General features: G+C 62.6%; 2 protein-coding genes across 2 annotated transcripts; one reads left to right on the forward strand and one right to left on the reverse strand.

Annotated features, from left to right (window-relative positions):
- The first annotated feature begins 1,996 nt into the window (after positions 1-1,996).
- EPS8L1 (EPS8 signaling adaptor L1) lies at positions 1,997-17,280 on the forward strand. The gene is made up of 20 exons (XM_084906345.1): positions 1,997-2,073; positions 3,140-3,193; positions 5,292-5,332; positions 6,018-6,076; positions 6,576-6,737; positions 7,643-7,792; positions 8,933-9,015; positions 9,973-10,240; positions 11,036-11,162; positions 11,344-11,432; positions 11,541-11,615; positions 11,734-11,882; positions 12,759-12,900; positions 13,026-13,054; positions 14,979-15,114; positions 15,208-15,339; positions 15,851-15,959; positions 16,116-16,290; positions 16,646-16,778; positions 16,886-17,280. The coding sequence occupies exons 2-20, from the start codon at positions 3,177-3,179 to the stop codon at positions 16,970-16,972; spliced, it is 2,163 nt and encodes a 720-aa protein (XP_084762471.1). The 5' UTR covers positions 1,997-2,073; positions 3,140-3,176; the 3' UTR covers positions 16,973-17,280.
- Positions 17,281-19,299: 2,019 nt separating this feature from the next.
- On the reverse strand, positions 19,300-21,597 carry LOC311632988 (protein phosphatase 1 regulatory subunit 12C-like). Its single transcript, XM_084905080.1, has 5 exons — positions 21,459-21,597; positions 20,990-21,094; positions 20,606-20,656; positions 20,362-20,412; positions 19,300-19,819 (listed from the first exon to the last, which is right to left on the reverse strand). The coding sequence occupies exons 1-5, from the start codon at positions 21,573-21,575 to the stop codon at positions 19,733-19,735; spliced, it is 411 nt and encodes a 136-aa protein (XP_084761206.1). The 5' UTR covers positions 21,576-21,597; the 3' UTR covers positions 19,300-19,732.
- Positions 21,598-21,642: the final 45 nt, after the last annotated feature.

Genomic DNA, 21,642 nt, shown 5'->3' on the forward strand with positions numbered 1-21,642 from the left:
TCCCGGGTTCGATTCTGGTCAAGAGCATGTGCCTTGGTTGCAGGCACATCCCCAGTGGGGGGTGTGCAGGAGACAGCTGATCGATGATTCTCTCTCGTTGATGTTTCTAACTCTCTATCCCTCTCTCTTTCTCTCTGTAAAAAAAAAAAAAATCAATAAAATATATATTTAAAAAATCAATAAAATATATTTTAAAATAAAAAATAAAAATAAATCACTTACTAGTAGCTTGTGTGTGCCTCCGTTTTCTCGTGTATAAATGGGGTTTCTGGGACCCATTTCCTAGGTTGTGGTGAGGAGAACCCATACAAATGTAATGCGCCCTGACCAGATCGAACCATGACCTCATGGTTCATGGGTCCGTACCAAACCATTGAGCCACACCGGTCATGCTCCCGTTCCAGTCATTGATGCATTCCTTGGTTGGACGTGCCCTGACCAGGAATCAAACACCCCGATGATGACTCTGCTTTTACCCCTAGGGGTTTCTGAGCAGACACTGGGACTGGGATGAGAGAGAGGAGGGCGGGAGCAGAAAGGCCGGTCAGGGGGCGGGGCCAGGGGAGAGCCGATGGATGGCGGTGGGAACCGGGTGGGGTGGCCTGTTCCCCCTCTTGCTCCCAGCGGTCTGAGCTTTGAGCTCTGACTTCCTGGGGGACTCGCTGCCCACGGGGCCTGGGGCTACTCTGGCCCTCCCCGCGGGGTTTAGGAGGGAAATCCCCAAGGAGCTGGGAAAGGGAACAGGTGGAGACGGAACCACGGCCAGGGGTGAGCGCCGTGGTTCCCCAGGCACCAGCTCTGGGGACAGAAAGACAGCCCCTGCCCCGCCCGCCTGGCTCCGTGGCTGAGCGCCAACCTAGGAGGTCAGGGTTAGATCCCAGGTCAAGGGCACATCCTGGGTTACGGGCTTGATCCCCAGTGTGGGGCGTGCAGGAGGCAGCCGATCCATGACTCTCTCTCCTCATGGATGTTTCTCTCCCTCCCTCCCTTCCTCTCTGACATCAATAAAAAAATATATTTAAAGCACTAGCCAGCTCAGCTCAGTGGATAGAGTATCAGCCTATGGACTGAAGGGTCCCGGGTTCGATTCCGGCCAAGGGCACATGCTTGGGTTCCAGGCTCCATCCCTAGTGTGGGGCGTGCAGGAGGCAGCCGACCCATGATTCTCTCTCCTCATGGATGCTTCTCTCTCTCTCTCTGTCCCTCTCCCTTCCTCCCTGAAATTAATATATATATTAAAAAGGGCCCTAACTGGTTTGGCTCAGTGGATAGAGCGTCGGCCTGCGGACTGAAGGGTCCCAGGTTCAGTTCCGGGCAAGGGCATGTACCTTGGTTTTGTGGGCACATCCCCAGTAAGAGGTGTTTAGGAGGCAGCTGATGGATGTTTCTAGCTCTCTCTCCCTCTCCCTTCCTCTCTGTACAAAATCAATAAAATACATTTTTTTAAAAAGGAAAAAGAGCTGGGACCGGTTTGGCTCAATGGATAGAGCGTCGGCTTGGGGACTGAAGGGTCCCGGGTTCGATTCCGGTCAAGGGCATGTACTTTGGTTGCGGGCAGATCCCCAGTGGGGGGTGTGCAAGAGGCAGCTGATCGATGTCTCTCTCTCATCGATGTTTCTAACTCTCTATCTCTCCCCCTTCCTCTCTGTACAAAATCAATAAAAATATATTAAAAAAAAAAAAAAAAAGGAAAAAGAAAAAGAAAGGAGGACCGGCTGGCTTGAAGGCCACCCTCCCAGGCACTCCAGGTCGCCGGCCCCCGGCTTGCACCTTGGAAGCCACCTCTGACAGCCAGGGGACCGGGAGGGATCAGGGGAGGGATCGGGGCACGACCGACCGGGCTGGGGCCGGTGTTGTGACGGTCGCATTGTTGTCACCGGGAAACAGTTGAGGTTCCCCAGGAACCTCGCCCCGCCCTGTCCCGGCCTGGTGGGGCAGTGCCAGGTGAGTGCTCAGGTATGCGGAGGCGGGCCACCAGGAGGGAGGGGGGAGGAGGAGGAGGAAGGAGCGGCCCAGAGCCGAGCGGCTGGGACAGCAGAGCAGGCCTGGCCTCCCAGGGAGCCTGACGGGCAGGTGAGGAGGGGGCCGGCGGGGCTGGGGGCAGGACCCCAGGGCCCTGGACTCAGGAAGGGCCGGGGGCTCTGGACTCTGAGTCTGAAGGGGTGAGGGCTGACCTTTGGGCCTCCCCCGGGGCTAGAGGAAGAACACAGGGTCATGGGGACTGAGGAAGTGGGTGAGAGGTCCCCCCCCCAGGAGACCAGGGTCAGACCCCCTGGCTCTCAGGGGTCAGCACCTGGGAGCTGGGCCCGGGCCCCTGAGAGGGGAAGGCTGGGAGACTGGACCCTGGGAAGAGGAGGCAAGTGGGGGCCCCAGAGATTGGGGAACTGAATGCATGGATTTCTGAAGGATTGGGGGGAAAGGGGACAAGGTATGGAAGAGGAGGGGCTGGGGTTTGGGCTCCTGGGTCTGAGGGAGGAGGGCTGGGGCCTGGGCTCCTGGGTCTGAGGGAGGAGGAGGGGGGCCTGGGCTCCTGGGTCTGAGGGAGGAGGGCTGGGGGCAGGGACTCCTGGCTCTGAGGGAGGAGGGGCTGGGGCCTGGACTCCTGGGTCTGAGGGAGGAGGGGCTGGTGGGCTGGGGGCCTGGGCTCCTGGGTCTGAGGCAGGAGGTTCTGGGGGCCTGGGCTCCTGGGTCTGAGGGAGGAGGGTTGGGGGCCTGGGCTCCTGGGTCTGAGGGAGGAGGGCTGGGGCCTGGGCTCCTGGGTCTGAGGGAGGAGGGGCTGGAGGGCTGGGGGCCTGGGCTCCTGGCTCTGAGGGAGGAGGGGCTGGGGGGCTGGGGACCTGGGCTCCTGGGTCTAAGGGAGGAGGGGCTGGGGGTGGGGACTTCTGGCTCTGAGGGAGGAGAATCTGAGGGAGGAGGGCTGGGGCCTGGGCTCCTGGGTCTGACGGGGGAGGGTCTGGGAGGCTGGGGGCCTGGGCTCCTGGGTCTGAGGGAGGAGGGCTGGGGACTTGGGCTCCTGGGTCTGAGGGAGGAGGCTGGGGGCCTGGGCTCCTGATCTGAGGGAGAAGGAACCGAGGGAGGAGGCTGGGTGGGAATCAGGTCCGCAGGGCAGAGCAGGCCTCACCTCTTCGCTGGCTCCCAGGGCACCACCAGGTGGCAAGAGCTGCCCAGTCCGCACCATGAGCGCCAGCATCGGGTAAGTGTCCACCCCCAGCCCTGCCCCGGCACAGGCCCTCACCGGCCCACCCACGCCCGCAGGCATTCCCAGGAGGTCACCGGCTGCCTCCCTCCAGCCCAGGCCGTGGGGCCTCTCCGCTCGGAGCAGACAGCGCTGGGTTCTAGCCCTCAGCGAATTCATGCCCCAGTGGGGTCTCCCGACCTGGCCTGCGGGATCGGGCTGAAACCGGCTCTCCGACATCCCCTGAGGGGTCCCGGATTGGGAGAGGGCGCAGGGCAGGCGGAGGGACCCCATGGGTGCACTATCGGGGCCGGGGAGGGACACGGGAGGTTGGCCAGCCTGGGAGGGACCACAGGAGGACTCCAGGGCGTGTCTGGCCCCCTGATCTGCCAGACCCCAGCAGCAAGCTAACCTACCAGTCATAGCGTCCACCCCCTGGTGGTCAGGGCACATCATAGCGACTGGTTGACTGGTTGACTGTCTGCCCCCCTGGTGGTCAGTGCACGTCATAGCAAGCAGTTGAGCAGCCTTAGCATATCATTAGCATATTGCGCTTTAATTGGTTGAATGGACAACTGGGCACTTAGCATATTAGGCTTTTGTTATATAGGAGATGGACCCGTTGCCCTGGCTGGGAAGCTCAGCTGGTTAGACAGTTGTTTCAATGCACCAAGGTTCTGGGTTCGATCCACAGGCAGGGTGCATACCAGAATCACCCAATGAAGGTATAATATAAATAAGTGGGACAATAGATCACTCTCTCTCCCTTCCTCTTCCTCAAAGATCAATAAGTAGAAAATAAATATCTGCTAAGAAGTCAGGGGTGTTTATAAGGAAGGCTGAGGTCTCCTGGAGTGAGCAGACTCTTAGAATGGGTGCATGGGGGGGGGGGGGTGAGGTAGTGAGCTCTCCAGCCCAGAGGTAATCAAGTCGTGGCGATGTCTGACGGACACGAGCAGGGTGAGGAGCACCTGTTTGACTGAAAGGGTTTCTCGTGCCTCACCGCTCGCCCCACCTGGGCCCTGAGCCTCTGTTCCTTCTGAGGAAATGGGGACTCAGGAATTCTTCTTGGAGGAGGCAGGAGGCAGGGAAGGGTTTCGCTGGGTGGAGCCTGGCCCTTGGGGGTAGGAGGGGAAGAAGGTAACTCTCCATCTGCCCCAAATATTTTCCAATTTTTTAAAAATATAACTTTAGCTGAAACCGATTTGGCTCAGTGGACAGAGCATCAGCTTGCACACGGAAAGGTCCCAGGTTCGATTCCAGTCAAGGGCATGTACCTTGGTTGTGGGCACATCCCCTGGTGGGGGTGTGCAGGAGGCAGCTGGTCGATGTTTCTCTCTCCTCGATGTTTCTAGCTCTCTATCCCTCTCCCTTCCTCTCTGTAAAAAAATCAGTAAAATATATATATAGCTTTATTGATTTCAGAGAGGAAGGGAGAGGGCGAGAGAGAAACATCAATGATGAGAGCGAATCCATTGATTGGCAGCCTCCTGCACGCCCCACACGGGATCCAGCCCGCAACCCAGGCCTGTGCCCTGACCGGGAATCGAACCGTGACCTCCCGGCTCATAGGTGGATGCTCAACCACTGAGCCACGCCGGCCGGGCGCTGCTCCAAATATGAATGCTATTTAAAAACTCCCGTTTATTAAGCAACTACCATGTATGCGCCAAGCCCTTAGCATTGCAGTAATGATGATAATAGTTATCGAGGGCATAGAACACTCCATGGGCCTCATCTCACTGAGTCCACCCGACAGCCCTACCAGATGGGAGCCACGGGGCAGCCAACCCCTGTCTTGCAGAGAGGGAAACCGAGGCAGGAGAGATGAAATCTCCTACCCTGGGCCTTATGGCAAGGCAGCATGTGCCAGGGGAAGTGAACCAGGTCTGTGTGACAACAGAGGCCACACTCACTCCCCACCACTGCCCGGGCCCGTCACCTCCCCCGTCTTCCTGAAGTCTGGCCCTGCCCTCTCCTCCTCCGCTCAGAGCCTTCCATGGCTCCCCGGTGCCCCCCCGCCCCCACCATGAAGTCTCTGCTCTTCTTGATTTTAAACCCCATGATCTGTCCCCGGTTCCCACGGCCCCTCTCACCGCCTCTTTTCCGTCACCAGCCCAGAAGCTGCCCCCAAACCCAGCGCCAAGTCCATTTATGGTGAGTGTATTGGCAAGGGAGCCCCCAGCCGAGAGAAACTGGGTCTGAGGGAGGAGGCACTGAGGACCTGGATTCCTGGGTCAGAAGGAGGAGGAGCTAAGGGTGGGGACTTCTGGGTTCGAAGGAGGAAGGTTGGAGGTCTGGACTCCTGGGTTTGAGGGAGGAGGGCTCGGATCAGGGCCTCCTGGGTGTGAGGGAGGAGGGATGGGGGCCTGGACCCCTGGGTGTGAGGGAGGAGGGCTGGGGCTTGGGCTCCTGGGTCTGAGGGAGGAGGCTGGGGGCCTGGGCTCCTGGGTCTGAGGGAGGAGGAGGGCTGGAGGCTGGGCTCCTGGGTCTGAGGGAGGAGGGGCTGGGGGCCTGGACTCCTGGGTCTGAGGGAGGAGGGCTGGGGGCCTGGGCTCCTGGGTCTGAGGGAGGAGGGCTGGGGGCCTGGGCTCCTGGGTCTGAGGGAGGAGGCTGGGGTCTCAGGGAGGAGGCTGGGGTCTCAGGGAGGAGGGCTGGGAGCCTGGGCTTCGGGGTCTGAGGGAGGAGGGCTGAGGGCCTGGGCTCCTGGGTCTGAGGGAGGAGGGCTGAGGTCTGAGGGAGGAGGCCTGGGGTCTGAGGGAGGAGGGGCTCGGACAAGGACTCCTGGGTCTGGGTTGTGGAGCTGAGGACCAGGCCCTGACCCCTCACCCTCCGCCCCCAGAGCAGAGGAAGCGGTACTCCACGGTGGTGATGGCTGACGTCTCCCAGTACCACGTCAATGTGAGTGTGGGGTCCGGGCTGCCTCAGGAAGTCAGTCTTCGGGGACCCAAGGGGATGAGGGTGGTGAAAGCAGGGGGGCTTCGGGGCGGAAGGATCCGGGGAGCCCCAGCCCGCTCACCTGCCAGCTTTGGCTCTGGACCAGCGTGGCCACAGGCGCACACCAGAGGCAGTCCTGGAGGGAGGAGCAGGGCGCAGACCGGGTCCGGAGGGACAGCCAGGGGAGGCAGGCAGGCAGAGAGGTGCTTTGGACGGGCCGAGATGGGACCCAGAACATTCCCTGTCTGTGGGAACACAGGCCCAGGGGGCCCCCATTCGGATGAAAGAGGAACAAAGGGGCACTGGGCGGGAAGCCCAATGGGTGGCGCAGGCGGTCAGGGAAAGCTGCCTGGAGGCGGCGTGGTTAGCCACCAGCGGGAAGGCTGCTGGTGCCAGGGATGCTGAGCCCCCCGGGGCACTGGGCTGGGGCTCACCGCTCCCTCCCCGCCCCGCCCCCCCCCAGCACCTGGTGACCTTCTGCCTGGGCGAGGAGGACGGCGTGCACACGGTGGAGGACGCGGCGCGCAGGCTGGCCGTCATGGACAGCCAGGGCCGCGTGTGGGCGCAGGAGATGCTGCTGCGCGTGTCTCCCGACCACGTCAAGCTGCTGGACCACGTGTCCAAGGTGCCCGGTCACGTGGGTGTGGAGGGGGAGGGTGGGGAGGAGGGTCTTGGTGTGAATCTTGGTTTCTGTGCGCGCTTCCTCTGGGGACTTAGGCAAGGAACCCCGCCCCCACCCGCCCCTTCTTGGGGGGCTCTATTCGTCTCATTTGTTTTTTTAAAAAAAAGATATTTTATTGATTTTTTTTACAGAGAGTAAAGGAAAGGGAGAGAGAGTTAGAAACATCGATGAGAAAAATCCATCAGGTGCCTCCTGCACACTCCCTATTGGGGATGTGCCCGCAACCAAGGCACATGCCCTTGACCAGAATCGAACCCGGGACCCTTGAGTCCGCAGACCGACGCTCTATCCACTGAGCCAAACCAGTTTCGGCAAAAATATATATTTTATTGATTTTTTAATTTTTTTACAGAGAGGAAGGGAGAGGGAGAGAGAGTTAGAAACATCCATGAGAGAGAAACATCGATCATCTGCCTCCTGCACACCCCCCACTGCCCGCAGCCATGGAATCGAACCCGGGATCCCTTCAGTACACAGGCCGACGCTCTGTCCACTGAGCCACACCTGTCAGGGCTTGTCTCATTTATTTTTTTCTTAAAATATATTTCATTGACTTTTTTTTTACAGAGAGGAAGGGAGAGGGAGAATTAGAAACATCGATCAGCTGCCTCCTGCACACCCCCTACTGGGGATGTGCCGGCAACCAAGCTACATGCCCTTGACCGGAATCGAACCCGGGACCTCTCAGTCCGCAGGGCGAGGTTCTATCCACTGATCCACACGGGTTAGGGCTGGTCTCATGTAGTAAACGGCCTGCGCAGCAGCGCGTGCACCGGCTGGGCTGGCACTGCGGTCTCACGCAGCCGCGTCCCGATTCCGGGCCTCAGTTTACCCCTCCCGCCCTGCAGGAGGAGCTGGAGTCGTACCCGCTGAGCGCCATCCTGCGCTGCGACGCGGTGACGCCGCCGGGCCGCGGCCGCGCGCTGCTGCTGCTGGTGTGCCAGGAGCCCGCGCGCGCGCAGCCCGACGTGCACTTCTTCCAGGGCCTGCGGCTCGGGGTGAGCGCCGGGGCGGGGCGGGGCGGGGCCCGAGAGCTGGGGGCGGGGCCCGAGAGCTGGGGGCGGGGCCCGGGAACTGGGGGCGTGTCCAAGGCGGGGTCAGGGCGGCAGAGGGCGGGGTGGGGCGGGATCAGAGCGGCAGAAGGAGGGGCTTGGGAAGACGGGAAGGACAGGAGCTTTTTTTCTTTTTTAACTTTATTATACCGATTTTTAAAATTTCTTTATTGGTTTCAAAGAGAAAGGGAGAGGGAGAGAGAGAAACATTAATGATGAGAATCATTGATCAGCTGCCTCCAGCAGGTCCCCTACTGGGGATCGAGCCCGAATCTCAGGCATGTGCCCTTGGCCGGAATCGAACCTGGGACCCTTCAGACCGCAGGCTGATGCTCTATCCACTGAGCCAAACCAGCTAGGGCTCTTTTTTAATTTTTTAAAATATATTTTATTGATTTTTTTACAGAGAGGAAGGGAGAAGGAGAGTTAGAAACATCGATCAGCTGCCTCCTGCACACCCCTTCTGGGGATGTGCCTGCAACCAAGGCACATGCCCTTGACCGGGACCCTTCAGTCCCCAGGCTGAGCTCTACCCACTGAGACAAACCAGGGCTTTTTTTTAAGTTTAAAAAATATATATTTTATTTTTATTGATTTCAGAGAGAGAGAGAGCTAGAAACATCAATGGTGAGAGAGAATCATGGATCAGCTGCCTCCTGCACACCCGCTACTGGGGATCAAGCCCACAACCTGGGCATGTGCCCTGACCGAATCGAACCTGGGACCCTTTGATCCTCAGGTTGATGCTCTACCCACTGAGCCGAACCGGCTAGGGCGGGAGGGGGCTTTGGGTGCAGGTTGGACTCAGGGTCAGGGGCTCGGACAGAGCAGGCGGAGGGGGCCTGGAGGACAACCACAGCGGGGATGGGAGAGTGTGGTCTGAGTGGGGAGCCACCCGGATGGGGCCCGGTGGGAGGGGGCGTGGCCTCGGCCTGGGTCAGGTTTAGGGCGGCGGAAGAGGGTGTGGACCTGCGCCGGGCCACCTGCGTGAGCGATGACTGGACCTGGTCTGGGACCGAGCCCATCGGGGTCCATCCGGGGCGGGCGGTGGGCGGAGTGGGCGGGGCCTGACCGCGTGATTGGCAGGCGGAGCTGATGCAGGAGGACATCCAGGGGGCTCTGCACAACTACCGCTCCGGCCACGGGGATCGGCGGGCGGCGGCGCTCAGGTAAGAGGGGGCTGGGAGCGGGGGGTAAAGGGGGACGCGTGGGTGTGTCTGGGCCTCAGTCTCCCCATCCGGGAAATGGGCTGTTACCACTAGCCTAGAATGGAGTCAAACACAGTCTCTTCCAGTCTTGCGCGTACCTCCCAGACAAGTGCGCCCCTACTTTTCCTGGTTCTGGTCTTGGAGTCCTCCCCGCTTAGCCCGTTTCCCCGCCCCAAAGAGGTGCTTCCGCCAGGACCGGTTTGGCTCAGTGGATAGAGCGTCGGCCTGCGGACTGAAAGGTCCCGGGTTCGATTCCGGTCAAGGGCATGTACCTTGGTTGCGGGGGCACATTCCCAATGGGGGGTGTGCAAGAGGCAGCTGGTCGATGATTCTCTCTCATCGACGTTTCTAAATCTCTATCTCTCTCTCTTCCTCTCTGCAAAAAATCAATAATATATATTAAAAAAAAAAAAAAAAAAGGTGCTTTCCCTGCCCGCGCCAATATCTTGGAATTCTCCATTCTGAGCTGAGGTTTGACCCATGTGGGCCACTGTGTCTGTTTTTTTTGTGTTTTATTATTATTATTATTGTTGATTTTTTACAGAGAGGAAGGGAGAGGGATAGACAGTTAGAAACATCGATGAGAGAGAAACATCCATCAGCTGCCTCCTGCACACCCCTCACTGGAGATGTGCCCGGAACCCTTGACCAGAATCGAAGCTGGGACCCTTGAGTCCGCAGGCTGACGCTCTATGCTCTGAGCCAAACCGGTCAGGGCTATTTTTTTTTAATTTCTTTATTGATTAAGGTGTTACATATATGTCCTTATTCCCCCGTTATTCCGCCATCTCCCCCCATTCATGCCCTCAGCCCCCTGTTGTCTGTGTCCATTGGTCACTGTGTCTGTTTTAGCCTCCCTTTTTCCCCTTCCTGGACTCCTCGGGGGACCCAGCCTCAGTTTCCCCTTCTCCCACTCAGGGCCACGCAGGAGGAGCTGCAGCGCGACCCAGCGCCCGCCGCCGAGACGCCGCCCCTGCAGCGCCGCCCGTCCCTCCGCGCCGTGATCAGCGCCGCGGAGTGGGCCGCGGCCCGCGAGCGCCCCCAGGCGGAGCCCATCCCGGAGGAGGAGGAGGAAGCAGCGCGGAGGCCGGGCGGGGCGGAGACCCCCAGGGGCGCGGACCCGGCCTCCCCGGACCTGGGCCCCCGCGGCCCGGAACTGGCGGGTCTGCAGGCAGAACGAGAAGTGGTGAGCCGGAAGGTTCAGGGTGCGGGCAGGGCGGGGCTGGGGCTGGGGGCGGTACTGGCTATGCTATGGGGTGTGAGTCCCCTGTTAGGAGGCGGGGCCGAGTCTGGAGGCGGGGCCAGGTCTGGGGCAGGACCAGGTCAGGGGGCGGGGCCAGGTCTGGAGGCGGAGTCAGACACCTGGGAGGTGGGGGGGGTGACCGAATGGGGGGAGCCAGGCATCAGTGGCCTGGGTTGGACCTGCCCGGGGTGAGGGGCGTGGCCATTGGGGCGTGGCGTGGGGGGGCGCCAGGCGTGGTGATTGGATGGTGCGGGGCAGTTAGGCGGGGCGTGGTTATCGAGGGGCGTGGTTATATTAGGGAGGCGGGGCGTGGTAATTGGAGGACCGAAGAAAGGGTGTGGCCAATGAAGAGTGGGACAGAGGACACCCCAGGGCGTGGTTAACAAGGGGGCGTGGCTATATTAAGGAGGCGGGGCATGGTGATTGGAGGCCCAAAGGGAGAGAGTAGCCAATGAAGAGTAGCACCAAGGACAACCTGGGGCGTGGTTATATTAGGGAGGCGGGGCGTGGTGATTGGGTGGGGCGGGGCAATTTAGCGGGGGCGTGGTTCTCGAGGGGCATGCTATGTTAGGGAGGCGGGCGTGCTGATTGGAGGCCGGGAGGGAGGATGTGGCCAATGAAGAACGAGTGGGACATCCCGGACCCTGAGCGCTCCAGGCTGGAGGGCGTTGCCCGGAGCGCTGAGGGTCCGGGATCAGGATCAGGGGTCCCACACGTCCCCCCGATTCTGTCCGCCAGGACATACTGAACCACGTGTTCGACGACGTGGAGAGCTTCGTATCGAAGCTGCAGAAGTCTGCGGAGGCGGCCCGCGTGCTGGAGCACCGGGAGCGGGGCCGCCGGACCCGGCGCCGGGAGGCCGGGGGTGAGGCGCGCCCTGGGGTGGGATCCCCGTCACCCCCCTCCCCTGGGCACTCCCAGATAGCCTCCCTGTCCCCGGGTCTCCCCATCACACCCCCTGACCCTCCATCCTAATCCCTCCGGGGCGCCCCCTCTCTCTGACGCTGCCCCTGTCCCCTTGCCTGCCCCCCCCCCCGCACCCCCAGAGGGCCTCCTGGCGCTGCGGGCCAAGCCGCCCAGCGAGGCCGAGTACACCGACGTCCTTCAGAAAATCAAATACGCCTTCAGCCTGCTGGTGAGGACGCGCTCCCGGGGGCTTCAGGAGCGGGGGGCCACGAGGGGGACGGCGGCTGGCGGCCCCGAACTGTCCACGTCTAATGCCACCCCCCCTCCCGCCCCGCAGGCGCGGCTGCGCGGCAACATCGCGAACCCCTCCTCCCCGGAGCTGCTGCACTTCCTGTTCGGACCCCTGCACGTGGTGAGACCACCCCCCGGTCCTCGGCCCTCGGGGACCCCCCCCCCCCCGCAGCAGGAGGAACGGGGTTCCTCTTCTGAGGGTCTGAGGGTGTGCCATTCCTGCCCCCGCCCCCGGGCAGATTGTGGAGATGTCCGGCGGACCCCAGCTGGCCAGCGGCGTGCGGCGGCCGCACCTGACGGCCGAGGCGGTGGCGCTGCTGCGGGAGAACGTCACCCCGAGTGAAAACGCGCTCTGGACCTCGCTGGGGGACGCGTGGACCCGCCCCGGGTGAGGGGCGTGGCGACGGGGGCGTGGCGGGGGCGCTGGGCGTGGTTATCGAGGGGCGGGGCAGGGGCGGGGTGGTGATTGGATGGGCGGGGCTGGTGAGTGGGGGCGTGGTTAATGAGGGGGCGGGGTGTGGTGATTGGAGGCCAGGAGGGAGGGTGTGGCCAATGAAGAAAGGACCTCGGACAAATGCCAGCATCTGATTGGAGGAAAGAGGAAAGGCCAGAGATTAGGGTGCAGAGATTTCTTTAAAAATATTTTTTTTATTGATTTCAGAGAGGAAGGGAGAGGGATAGAGAGAGAGAAAACATCAATGATGAGAGAGAATCAATCGATTGGCTAGTGAAGATCGAGCCCACAACCCAGGCATATGCCCTTAGCCAGAATCAAACCTGGGTCTTTCAGGCCAATCAATGCTCTATCCACTGAGCCAAACGGGCTAGGGCTGAAGGAGAGATTTAAGACCACATCAGATAGACAATCAGACCGGAATGAAAGGCGGGGCTTATAGGAATGGGGCGGGGCTGCAGGGCGGGGCCATATCGAAGGGGCGGTGCTTAGGAGAGGTTTGGTCTGAGGGTGGGAAAGGGGGCGGAGTCTGTACTCCGAGGCAGAGTTCCTTATTAAATATTATATTTAATATCAATTATTAAATAATATATTTAATATAAATCATTAAATATTATATTTGATCAAATTATTACATATTGGGGGCGGGGCTTAGAGGCAGGGCCAGAGCTTGGCAGGCAGAGGCAAGGATAGGATAGCTGGGTTAGAGTGCGGTTTGGGGGGCAGAGGGCAGGAGGGAGGGGAGACGTCACGGGGCTAAGCGGGGTGGAACCGGATCGCTGAGCCTCACCTCGGCCTCTTTGGCTGCAGGGTGGAGCTGCCCCCGGAGGAGGGACCCCAGTACGTCCCCGAGTTCTACAGCGGCTGGGAGCCCCCGGCCGCTGACCCCCAGGGCCGCCCCTGGGAGGACCCAGTAGAAAAACAGCTGCAGCACGAGCGGCGGCGCAGGCAGGTAAGGCTCAGGGTTGGGGGGTGACCCAGCAGGGCCAGGCCTGGGGGGGTCTGGGAGGGTGACACCCACCTTCACCCCCACCCCTACCCGGCCCTGCCCCTGACCTGCCGCCTTCTCTCCCGCAGCAAAGCGCCCCCCAGATCGCTGTCAACGGGTGAGTGCCAGCCCCAGGGCGGGGCGGCTGGGGTCCCGGAGGGGTGCGTCCTGGGGGCTCCCCGCGCTGACTCCGCCCTCCCCCCATTTTTTCCCCCTGTCTTTTTCCTTCTGTCTTCCCGACTCTTCTTCTTCGCAGGTGGGTGAGGTGGTGACCAGGCCTGGGGCCCGGGCTGGGAGCGGGGGGGAGGGGCAGGGAGGGAGGAGCAGGGAGGAAGGGGCCTGGGCCCAGATTTCTGGGTGTGAGGAGGGAGGAGGGGGGGCTGGGGGCCCGGGTTCCTGGGTCTGAGGGAGGAGGAGGGGCTGGGTGTGGGTAAAGTTCTGAGAGGTTGGATCCAGAGTCCCCAAAGGGCTGGGGGAAAGGCACTTCGGTTCCCCAGGATCTGGGACGCTCCCTGCCGGGGGTCCCTCCCAGGACGGAGCCCTGGGTGTTGGGGGGGAAGAGGCTGGGAATGAAACATCTGGGTGTCGAGTCTGGTCCTTGGGACCTTGGAGACCAGAAGAGGGGGCTCAGAACGTCAGGGGCTGAGCGGCCAGTCTGGGGAGGGAGGTTCAGGAAGTGGAGAGGGGACAAGGCTCTGCAGCAATTGTCTCGATCGCTGCTGAGCATCAAACTGGGGCCCTTTAAGATTTAAAGGGCCGAGACATGAAAGCTTAAGACTTGGGATTCCTCTGTCTCTGGGGGAGGAAAGAACTGGGGGTGCAACTTCGTGATTCCCACAAGCAGTGGGGGTGCATACTCTTGGGGCCGGGGGCAGAGGGGGGAAGAGAGGGTGCCTGGACAGTAGGGAAGCCACGTGGGATGAGAGGAGCCGAGCAGGAAGGCTGGAGGAGCCGAAGGGGGGTCTGGGCCCGGGCTGGGCGGCGGGTCTCAGCAGGGACAGCGTGCTGGGAGCTGCCTGCCTGCCCCACACAGGGGGTGCCGCGGCCCTGAAGACCCCCCCTCTCCCTCGCACAGGTAGGCCTGATCCGGGCTGAGGTCCCCCTCTGACTGGGGGGTCGGAGGTCAAATCCCAGGCCCCTTCCCCTGGCTGCCTGGTCTCGCAGAATCCCGCCCCCACCCCCATGCTTCTGAGACCCCCAACTTTTAACTCGCCTTCTCTGTGCCTCCAGTTCTTTGGAGGAAAAAAAAATAGGGGAATGATCATCCCTTCCTGGAAGAAGGAGAAGCCTGTGAGGCTGTAAGGTTTTCCGTTCTGAGCTCAAGGCCACGGCCTTAACCGGTGTGGCTCAGTGGATAGAGCGTCGGCCTGCGGACGGAAGGGTCCCAGGTTTGATTCCGGTCAAGGGCATGTACCTTGGTTGCGGTAACAGAACCAGCAACCCCCCCTGGGTGCAGGGATCTAGGAAATGGAGGTGATGCTAGTTCCCATCAGCATGTTGCAGGCACATAAGAAGCAAAATACACTAAGTGGCCAGATGATGATGATCTCTGAACGCATAATTATCTGGCCACTCAGTGTATATATATATATTAGAGGCCCTGTGCATTAATTCCTGCATGGGTGAGGCCTGGCCGGCCTGGCCAGGGGGAGGGGACATGAGCGGTTGGCCGGCCTGCCTGCTGGTCGAACTCCTGGTGGAGGGGACAATTTGCATGTTAGCCTTTTATTACATAGGATCCGATAGACACTGAGTGGTCAGATTATTATGCATTCAGAGATCACCATCATCTGGCCACTCAGTGTCTATCCTATAGAATAAAAGGCTAACCTGCAAATTATTATGCATTCAGAGATCATCATCATCTGGCTACTCCGTGTACATTCCCACTGTTTTTCCAACGTTAAGTCTCCATTAACCGTACTAACCCGGCCCCCTGCCTCAGCCCCTGCTTGGCTCTCACCCCAGCTCACACCAACACCCTGCAGCCCAGAGCCCTCGGGGGGCTGTCTCCTTTCCCCAACCCTCCCCCCTCTCCTCAGCCACCAGGACCCGGAGTCGGAAGCCGAGCCCCAGCAGCCGGAGCCGGAGCCCGCGGGGAAGTGGGTCCTGTGTAACTATGACTTCCAGGCCCGCAACAGCAGCGAGCTGTCCGTCCGGGCCCGGGACGTGTTGGAGGTTCGAGGGGTGCGGTCGGAGGGGCTGGGGGGTACCCCACCCTAAGGGCACACACAGGCTCTGACCCCCCGCCACCTCTGACCATCCCCCCAGGTCCTGGATGACCAGCGCAAGTGGTGGAAGGTGCGGGACCAGCGGGGGCAGGAGGGATACGTACCCTATAACATCCTGACACCCCACCCGGGGCCCCGCGGGAGCCGCAGCCCGAGCCCTGCCCGCACTCTGGTGAGCCAGGGCGGACACACACACCCCTCCCACCCCCCCTCGCCACCCCCAGGCCTTGAGGGAAAAGGCTCTGGGAACCAGATCCTGGGTCCTGGGAATGAGGGGGGTGGTGGGTCGAGTCAAGGGCGCTGGCGAGCCAAAACCGGTGTGGTTCAGTGGATAGAGCGTGGGCCTGCAGACTAAAAGGTCCCAGGTTCGATTCCAGTCAAGGGCATGTACCTTGGTTGCGGGCACATCCCCAGTCGGGGGCATGCAGGAGGCAGCTGGTCAATGATTCTCTCTCATTTTTCTAGCTCTCTATTATAAATATATAATATATAGAACATGTTTCTAGCTCTCTATTCCTCTCCCCTCCTCTCTGTTAAAAAAAAAAATCAATAAAATATATTTTAAAAAAGAGGGACACTGGCGGAGGAGGTGCTTGGGGGTTCAGAACTTGATCTCCATCCAGAGGGGCTGGGACTCGGAGTCCTCCCTCTGACCCAGGTGCTCTCCTCTCGGTCCTCTCCAGGAGAACAGCACTCCCCCGCCCCCACCGACCTCGGCCCCGGCCCCCGCCCCTGCCCGGCCCCACTGGGACAGCTGCGACAGTCTCAACCACCTGGACCCGGGCGACAAGGGTGAGTGTGCGGGCGCCCCGGGCGTCAGGGGAGCGGGCCCTGTCCTCCCCGTCCCGGAGGGAAGCCGGGGCTCAGGAAGAGGAGGTTGGCCCATCGCGGGGACCCCCCACCCCTAAGTCCTCCCTCCCTCCCTCCCTCCCGGTTTCCCGCTCGCAGAGAAATTCTGCCAGATGCTCAGCGTCAACGAGGAGCTGCAGGCGCGCCTGGCGCAGGGCCGCTCGGGCCCCAGCCGCGCAGCCACGGGGCCCCGCGCCCCCGAGCCGCAGCTGCACCCGCGCTCCGACGCCCGGGAGGTCCGCGCCTGGCTGCAGGCCAAGGGCTTCAGCTCCGGGTGAGTAGCGGATTCGGGGCGCGTAGCGGATTCCGAGCGCTCAGAGGCGACGTGTTCTCATTGGCCCAGAGGGGCGCGTGGCGGGCCGCTGGGGAACCCGGATTGGCCCAAAGCGAGGGCCTGTCTGTTTGATTGGCATGTTTTCCCAGGCTCCAATTGGAGCCTCTGGAGGAGTCCCGCCTCCCTCCAAGCAGTGGCTCCGTGATTGGTGGGTTGGTGGGTGGGGATTCAGGCAGGAGCCTTATGCTGATTGGACAGACTGCGGGCCGGGCGTGAAGGGATTGGTGGGGCGTGGGAGGCTTGCGTTCTGATTGGCCGGCAGGCTGACCGACCGCGCCCCGCTGCCCTGGCTCAGGACCGTGGATGCGCTGGGAGTGCTGACGGGCGCGCAGATCTTCTCGCTGCAGAAGGAGGAGTTCCGCGCGGTGAGCCCCGAGGAGGGGGCCCGCGTGTACAGCCAGGTCACGGTGCAGCGCGCGCTGCTGGAGGTGAGGGGCCGCCCGACCGCCCGACTGCCCGTCCAGGGCCGGGACCGACCGGGGAGGGCGCCCAGGGCCCCGACGCCAGGGTCCTGATTCCCGCCCCGCCCCTGCAGGACAAAGAGAACGTGTCAGAGCTGGAGGCCGTGATGGAGAAGCAAAAGAAGAAGGTGGAAGGCGAGATGGAAACGGAGGTCATTTGACTCTTTTTCCCGGACCTCCGGGAACTGTGTCCGGGCGGCGGGCTGCCCCGCGCCCCGTGGGAGAACGGACTCTGCGTGCAGACTCCCCGCCAAGGGAACTAGACCCCTCGACGGACCGTGGACCTGATCCGACCCTGCTCTTCCCCGATCCCAGTGGACAAAATGGACCATCCCTGCTGGACAGTCCTGAGCGAGTTGGGCTGGCCGGAGCGGGAGGGGCAGGGAGGGGAGACGACGACGTAGGGACCGCGCTCAGGAGCCCTGTGCCTTGTCATGTGCTGCCCAGTCTATAAACAGCCTCCTCTTAACGGGCCATCTGCTGACCCTTTTCTACCCGGCTCCCAGGGGGCTCAGGAGCCTGCCCCCCACCCGGCTGTAACCTCCTGGGGGAAGGAATCCAGGTCCTGGAGTCTAGGAGGCGCTCCCACCTTCGCTGGTTCCTTTCTCTGCGTCCTCTCCTTATCCAGAGCCCATGGCCAGGCTTCCTCCGGCCCCCAGTTCACTCCAGAGGGCTCTTCTGAACACCCAGGGGCCCAGCCCAGACCTTGCTCTGGCTCCCCACTGCCCTCTTAGCCCCACAGCCTGGTACCCCAGGACCCCAGTGGTTTGGTCCCTGCCCACCTCTGCAACCTCGTCTCTTCCTCATTCTTCCACGCGTTGCATTCTGGGCCTGCCCTTCCCCAAATACTCCCCGAAACCTCTTCAACCACTGGTTTCAGCTGTTGCGACAGCAAGTCCCTGCCACCTGGTGCACTCCCATTCGGCCTTCCAGGGCCAGCGCAGGAACCCAGCTCGGCGAGGCCTGCCCTCCTCTGCCTCCCCCCCCCCCCCCCACCCACTCGGCGCTGTCCCACCGCCTGCCAGGGGCCCAGCCACGGAGAAGCAGCAGCTCCTACCGGTGACAGGCTTCCTGGCCACGCCCCCCCATGGCTTCCTCCCCTGGCCCCTCCCTCTTCCCCCGGAGCACCTCGGCCCAGCTCCCCGCCCCCCCACCCCCCACGGAATTCCTGCTGGGCCCTCCCCATGGAGCTCAGCTCCTACCTGAGCCACCCACCAGCTTCTCGGACCCACTGCTCTGCTTCCCTCTTCCTGCCGCCAGGCCCAGTCCCTGCGGTTGCTTCCTCCTGGGACAACCTTGCCCTCACAGGTGTCTAAACCTTAAACCTCTCATCTGGGCCCCAATCATTTCTAACAGAGGACTAGAGATGCCAGTGGATCCCCATACCTGCTTGCCCCCCAGTCCCCCTCCTTGGTAACCCCCACGCTGCCATCACTACTGAGGCTGCAGTGATTCGGGAACATGGGAGGGGCCTGCCTCCAGGGTGTCCTGGCAGGTGGGGCTGTGACAGGTATGGAGGGTGAACCAGCTGACCCACGAGCAAACGTACTGGTCTCCGTTTCTATCCCGCACCACCCTCCCCCAGGCTGTTCTGATGCAGCAGCTGGAGGGACCCCCTCGGCTCCAGTCCTCCCCCGGCCACACCCCTGCATGCAGCCTCTCCAGGCCATCCCCTACTGCCCTCCAGCCTCTTTGTGTCTCAATGTCGCACACTTAAACCCCAGGGCCTTTGCACATGTGTCCTCAACACCCAGATTCTTCCCTGATGCCTTCATGTATGTCTGAGCCAGCTTCTCGTGAGGCACACCACACACACACACACACCAGCCCCCTAGCCTGCCCCTGTCTTCTCTCCATAGCACCACCACCTAAACGCATCCCTTCTGTTGTTGGGCGCCTTATGCCTCTCCAAGATGGCTCAGATCGCCGCCCTTCTCATTCACTAAGGTATCAGCATCAGGCAGGCCAGGGCCTGGCATGAAGGCATAAGCAGGAATGAATGAACAAATGAATAGGTGGGTGGACGAATGCCTGCCCCGTCCAGGAAGAGCGTGGCTCTGACAGCTCCAGCTGTTACTATGCAGGACTGCGCTCACCGTTATGGCTTCCTACTTTCTTCCGAGAAGTCAAATTCCCGAGTTTTCTATGTGAATCACCCCCATTTTAAATGCTGGCAGCTGCCTGTTTCACAAGCAGTGATGACAGGACCCCAGCTCCCCACCTCCCCTTCGCCGCCGCAGCCCTGCTGGTGAGCCTGTCAGCAGGCTTCCCGAGGCCCCTCCCCGGCCCGGGGAGCAGGCACCCCCGCCCTCAGCACCCCGCCGTGCCCGCACACCCAGCGGACACAGCGCCCCGCCTCCAGCAGGCTCCCCGAGGCCCCGCCCCCAGCACCCCGCCTCCAGCAGGGGAACCGGCCGCTGAGTGGCAACGTCACGACCTTTATTAGTGGTGCCTGTGCTATGTCTCGAAAATACCTTCTCCCCCTGCCCCGGGCGGCGCCGGGGAGGGGCAGCAAAAAATAAAAGACGCCCTCCCTATTGCACACGGACCCTATAGACAGGCCCCCGGCCCAGGCCGGCGGGCGCTTGGCACGTTCTCGGATCCCTGCTCGGGGCGGGAGGGCGGCTGGTGGCAGCACACGTGAGAGGGGACCTCCGGGCGGCCGCCCCGGTCCTGGCTACTGGTCCTGGCACTTCCTGGTCCTCGGTTCCTTCTGGTCCCCACCTGGCTCAGCTCCATCTCCGTCCTGGCCTCAGAGGCCCCCCGCTCCGGGGGCTCCGTCCTCCCCTCCCGCCGGGAGGTCCCGCGGGCAGGCTATGGCTTCAGACTCCCGGCAGCCCTGTCACTCGTGTTCACACAGGGAAGGGGTGCGTGTGGCAGAAGCAGCTGTATGGATGCGGGGCGGGGCGAGGCCTCCGGGGTCACTTGGACAGCTTGCTGATGACGCGGATCAGGGCCGCGTTCTCGTCCTTGAGGCGCTGGTTGTCCGCGCGGAGGTTGGACAGGCCCTGTGGGGGGGATGAGGGGGTTGGACAGGCCCTGTGGGGGGGATGGGGAGGTCGGACAGGCCCTGTGGGGGGGATGGGGAGGTCGGACAGGCGGGGGGGGGGGGGGGGGGGGGGGGGAGGGGGTATGGGGAGGTTGGACAGGCCCTGTGGGGGGGATGGGGAGGTCGGACAGGCCCTGGGGGGAGGGATGGGGAGGTCGGACAGGCCCTGGGGGGGATGGGGGGGTTGGACAGGCCCGGGGGGGGGGGGGGGGTATGGGGAGGTTGGACAGGCCCTGTGGGGGGGATGGGGAGGTCGGACAGGCCCTGGGGGGGATGGGGGGGTTGGACAGGCCCGGGGGGGGGGGGGGGGGGGGTATGGGGAGGTTGGACAGGCCCTGTGGGGGGGATGGGGAGGTCAGACAGGCCCTGTGGGGGGGATGGGGAGGTCGGACAGGCCCTGTAGGAGGGATGGGGGAGGTCGGACAGGCCCTGTGGGAGGGATGGGTCAGCTGGACGCCCCGGCGGCGAGCCTCGGCCCCCCCTCGCCCCGTGAGCATTCACCTTCAGCTCCTCCTCCAGCTCCGCCGCCTTGCGCTCCAGCGCCCTGCGCTCCTGCAACAGACGGGGGAGGGGGAGATAGAGGGTGAGGGAAAGGTAAGGGTTTGGGGGGGCGGGGCTGGGGAGGGCCAGAGGGAGGCTGAGAACGGCGGGGGAAGGTCAGAGGGCCGGGTTAGAGGTCCCTGTGCCCCCTCCATAGGCTGGAATTGGGGACATGGCCTGGCCCCGCCCCGGCTGCCCCACTCACGAATCTCTCCAGCTCCAGGAGGGCCGGCCTCTCTGCAAAGCGCTCCTGCCGCTGGAGGGGGCAGAGAAAGCGCAGGGGTCAGAGCAACGTCCACACCGCAATGGCCAGGAACGGGGAACCAGCGGGGAGACTGGCCAGGACTCTGGCCGAGTCCTCTGCTCATCGCAAGCCCCGCCCCTTATTAACCAGGCCCCGCCCCAGGGCCCTAGCCCCGCCCATGGGCGCAGGGCCCGCCCCAGGGTCCTAGCCCCGCCCACTGGCGCAGGGCCCGCCCCCTTGAAGGCAGAGTTCCGCTCAGACTCCACCCCTCCGGCTCCAGCTCCTGACACACAGGCCCTGAGCCCTCCCTGCTGGGTGGGTCACGGCAGGGCCCGGGCGCCTCACCTGCGTGGCGCGCTCCAGCTCCACCTTGAACTGCGCCAGCCGCAGCGTGGTCTCCGTCAGCGCCTCACGAAGCCTCTCGTTCTCCACGCGCAGCTCTGCGTAGAGCTGGGGTACGGGGGAGAGGGACATGGAGGGAGGGACATGGGGGGAGAGGGACATGGGGGGAGAGGGACATGGGGGGAGAGGGACATGGGGGGAGGGAGGGACATGGGGGGAGAGGGACATGGGGGGGAGAGGGGAGAGGGACATGGGGGGAGAGGGACATGGGGGGGGAGAGGGACATGGGGGGGAGAGGGACATGGGGGGGGAGAGGGAGAGGGAGATGGAGAGGAGAGGGACATGAGGTCAGGCCCGAGCTGCGTGTCGGCCCTTGGGGCTCACGGCCCACAGGTGAGGGCCAGTGAGACAGACAATGTGGGCGCGGGCAGAGGCCCTGACGGGCAGAGGGCAGGCTGCGGGGTTCGCCAACCTTCCTGAAGCCGCCGTCGGGCTCCTCCGATCCGGGCTGCGGCTCTGGGTTGAGGGCCCGCTGCCTCCGGGGGGAAGGGCCGGCCTTGGGAGTGCTGGGCGGAGGCAAAGCAGGCATCAGGGCGCTCCGCCATCCGACAGCCCGGCCCGGCCCCTGCCCGGCCCACCCCATTCTGTACCTGGAT

The sequence above is a fragment of the Pipistrellus hanaki genome, assembly GCF_964339955.1.
Source record: "Pipistrellus hanaki genome assembly, chromosome: 15".
Classification (NCBI taxonomy): Eukaryota; Metazoa; Chordata; class Mammalia; order Chiroptera; family Vespertilionidae; genus Pipistrellus; species Pipistrellus hanaki.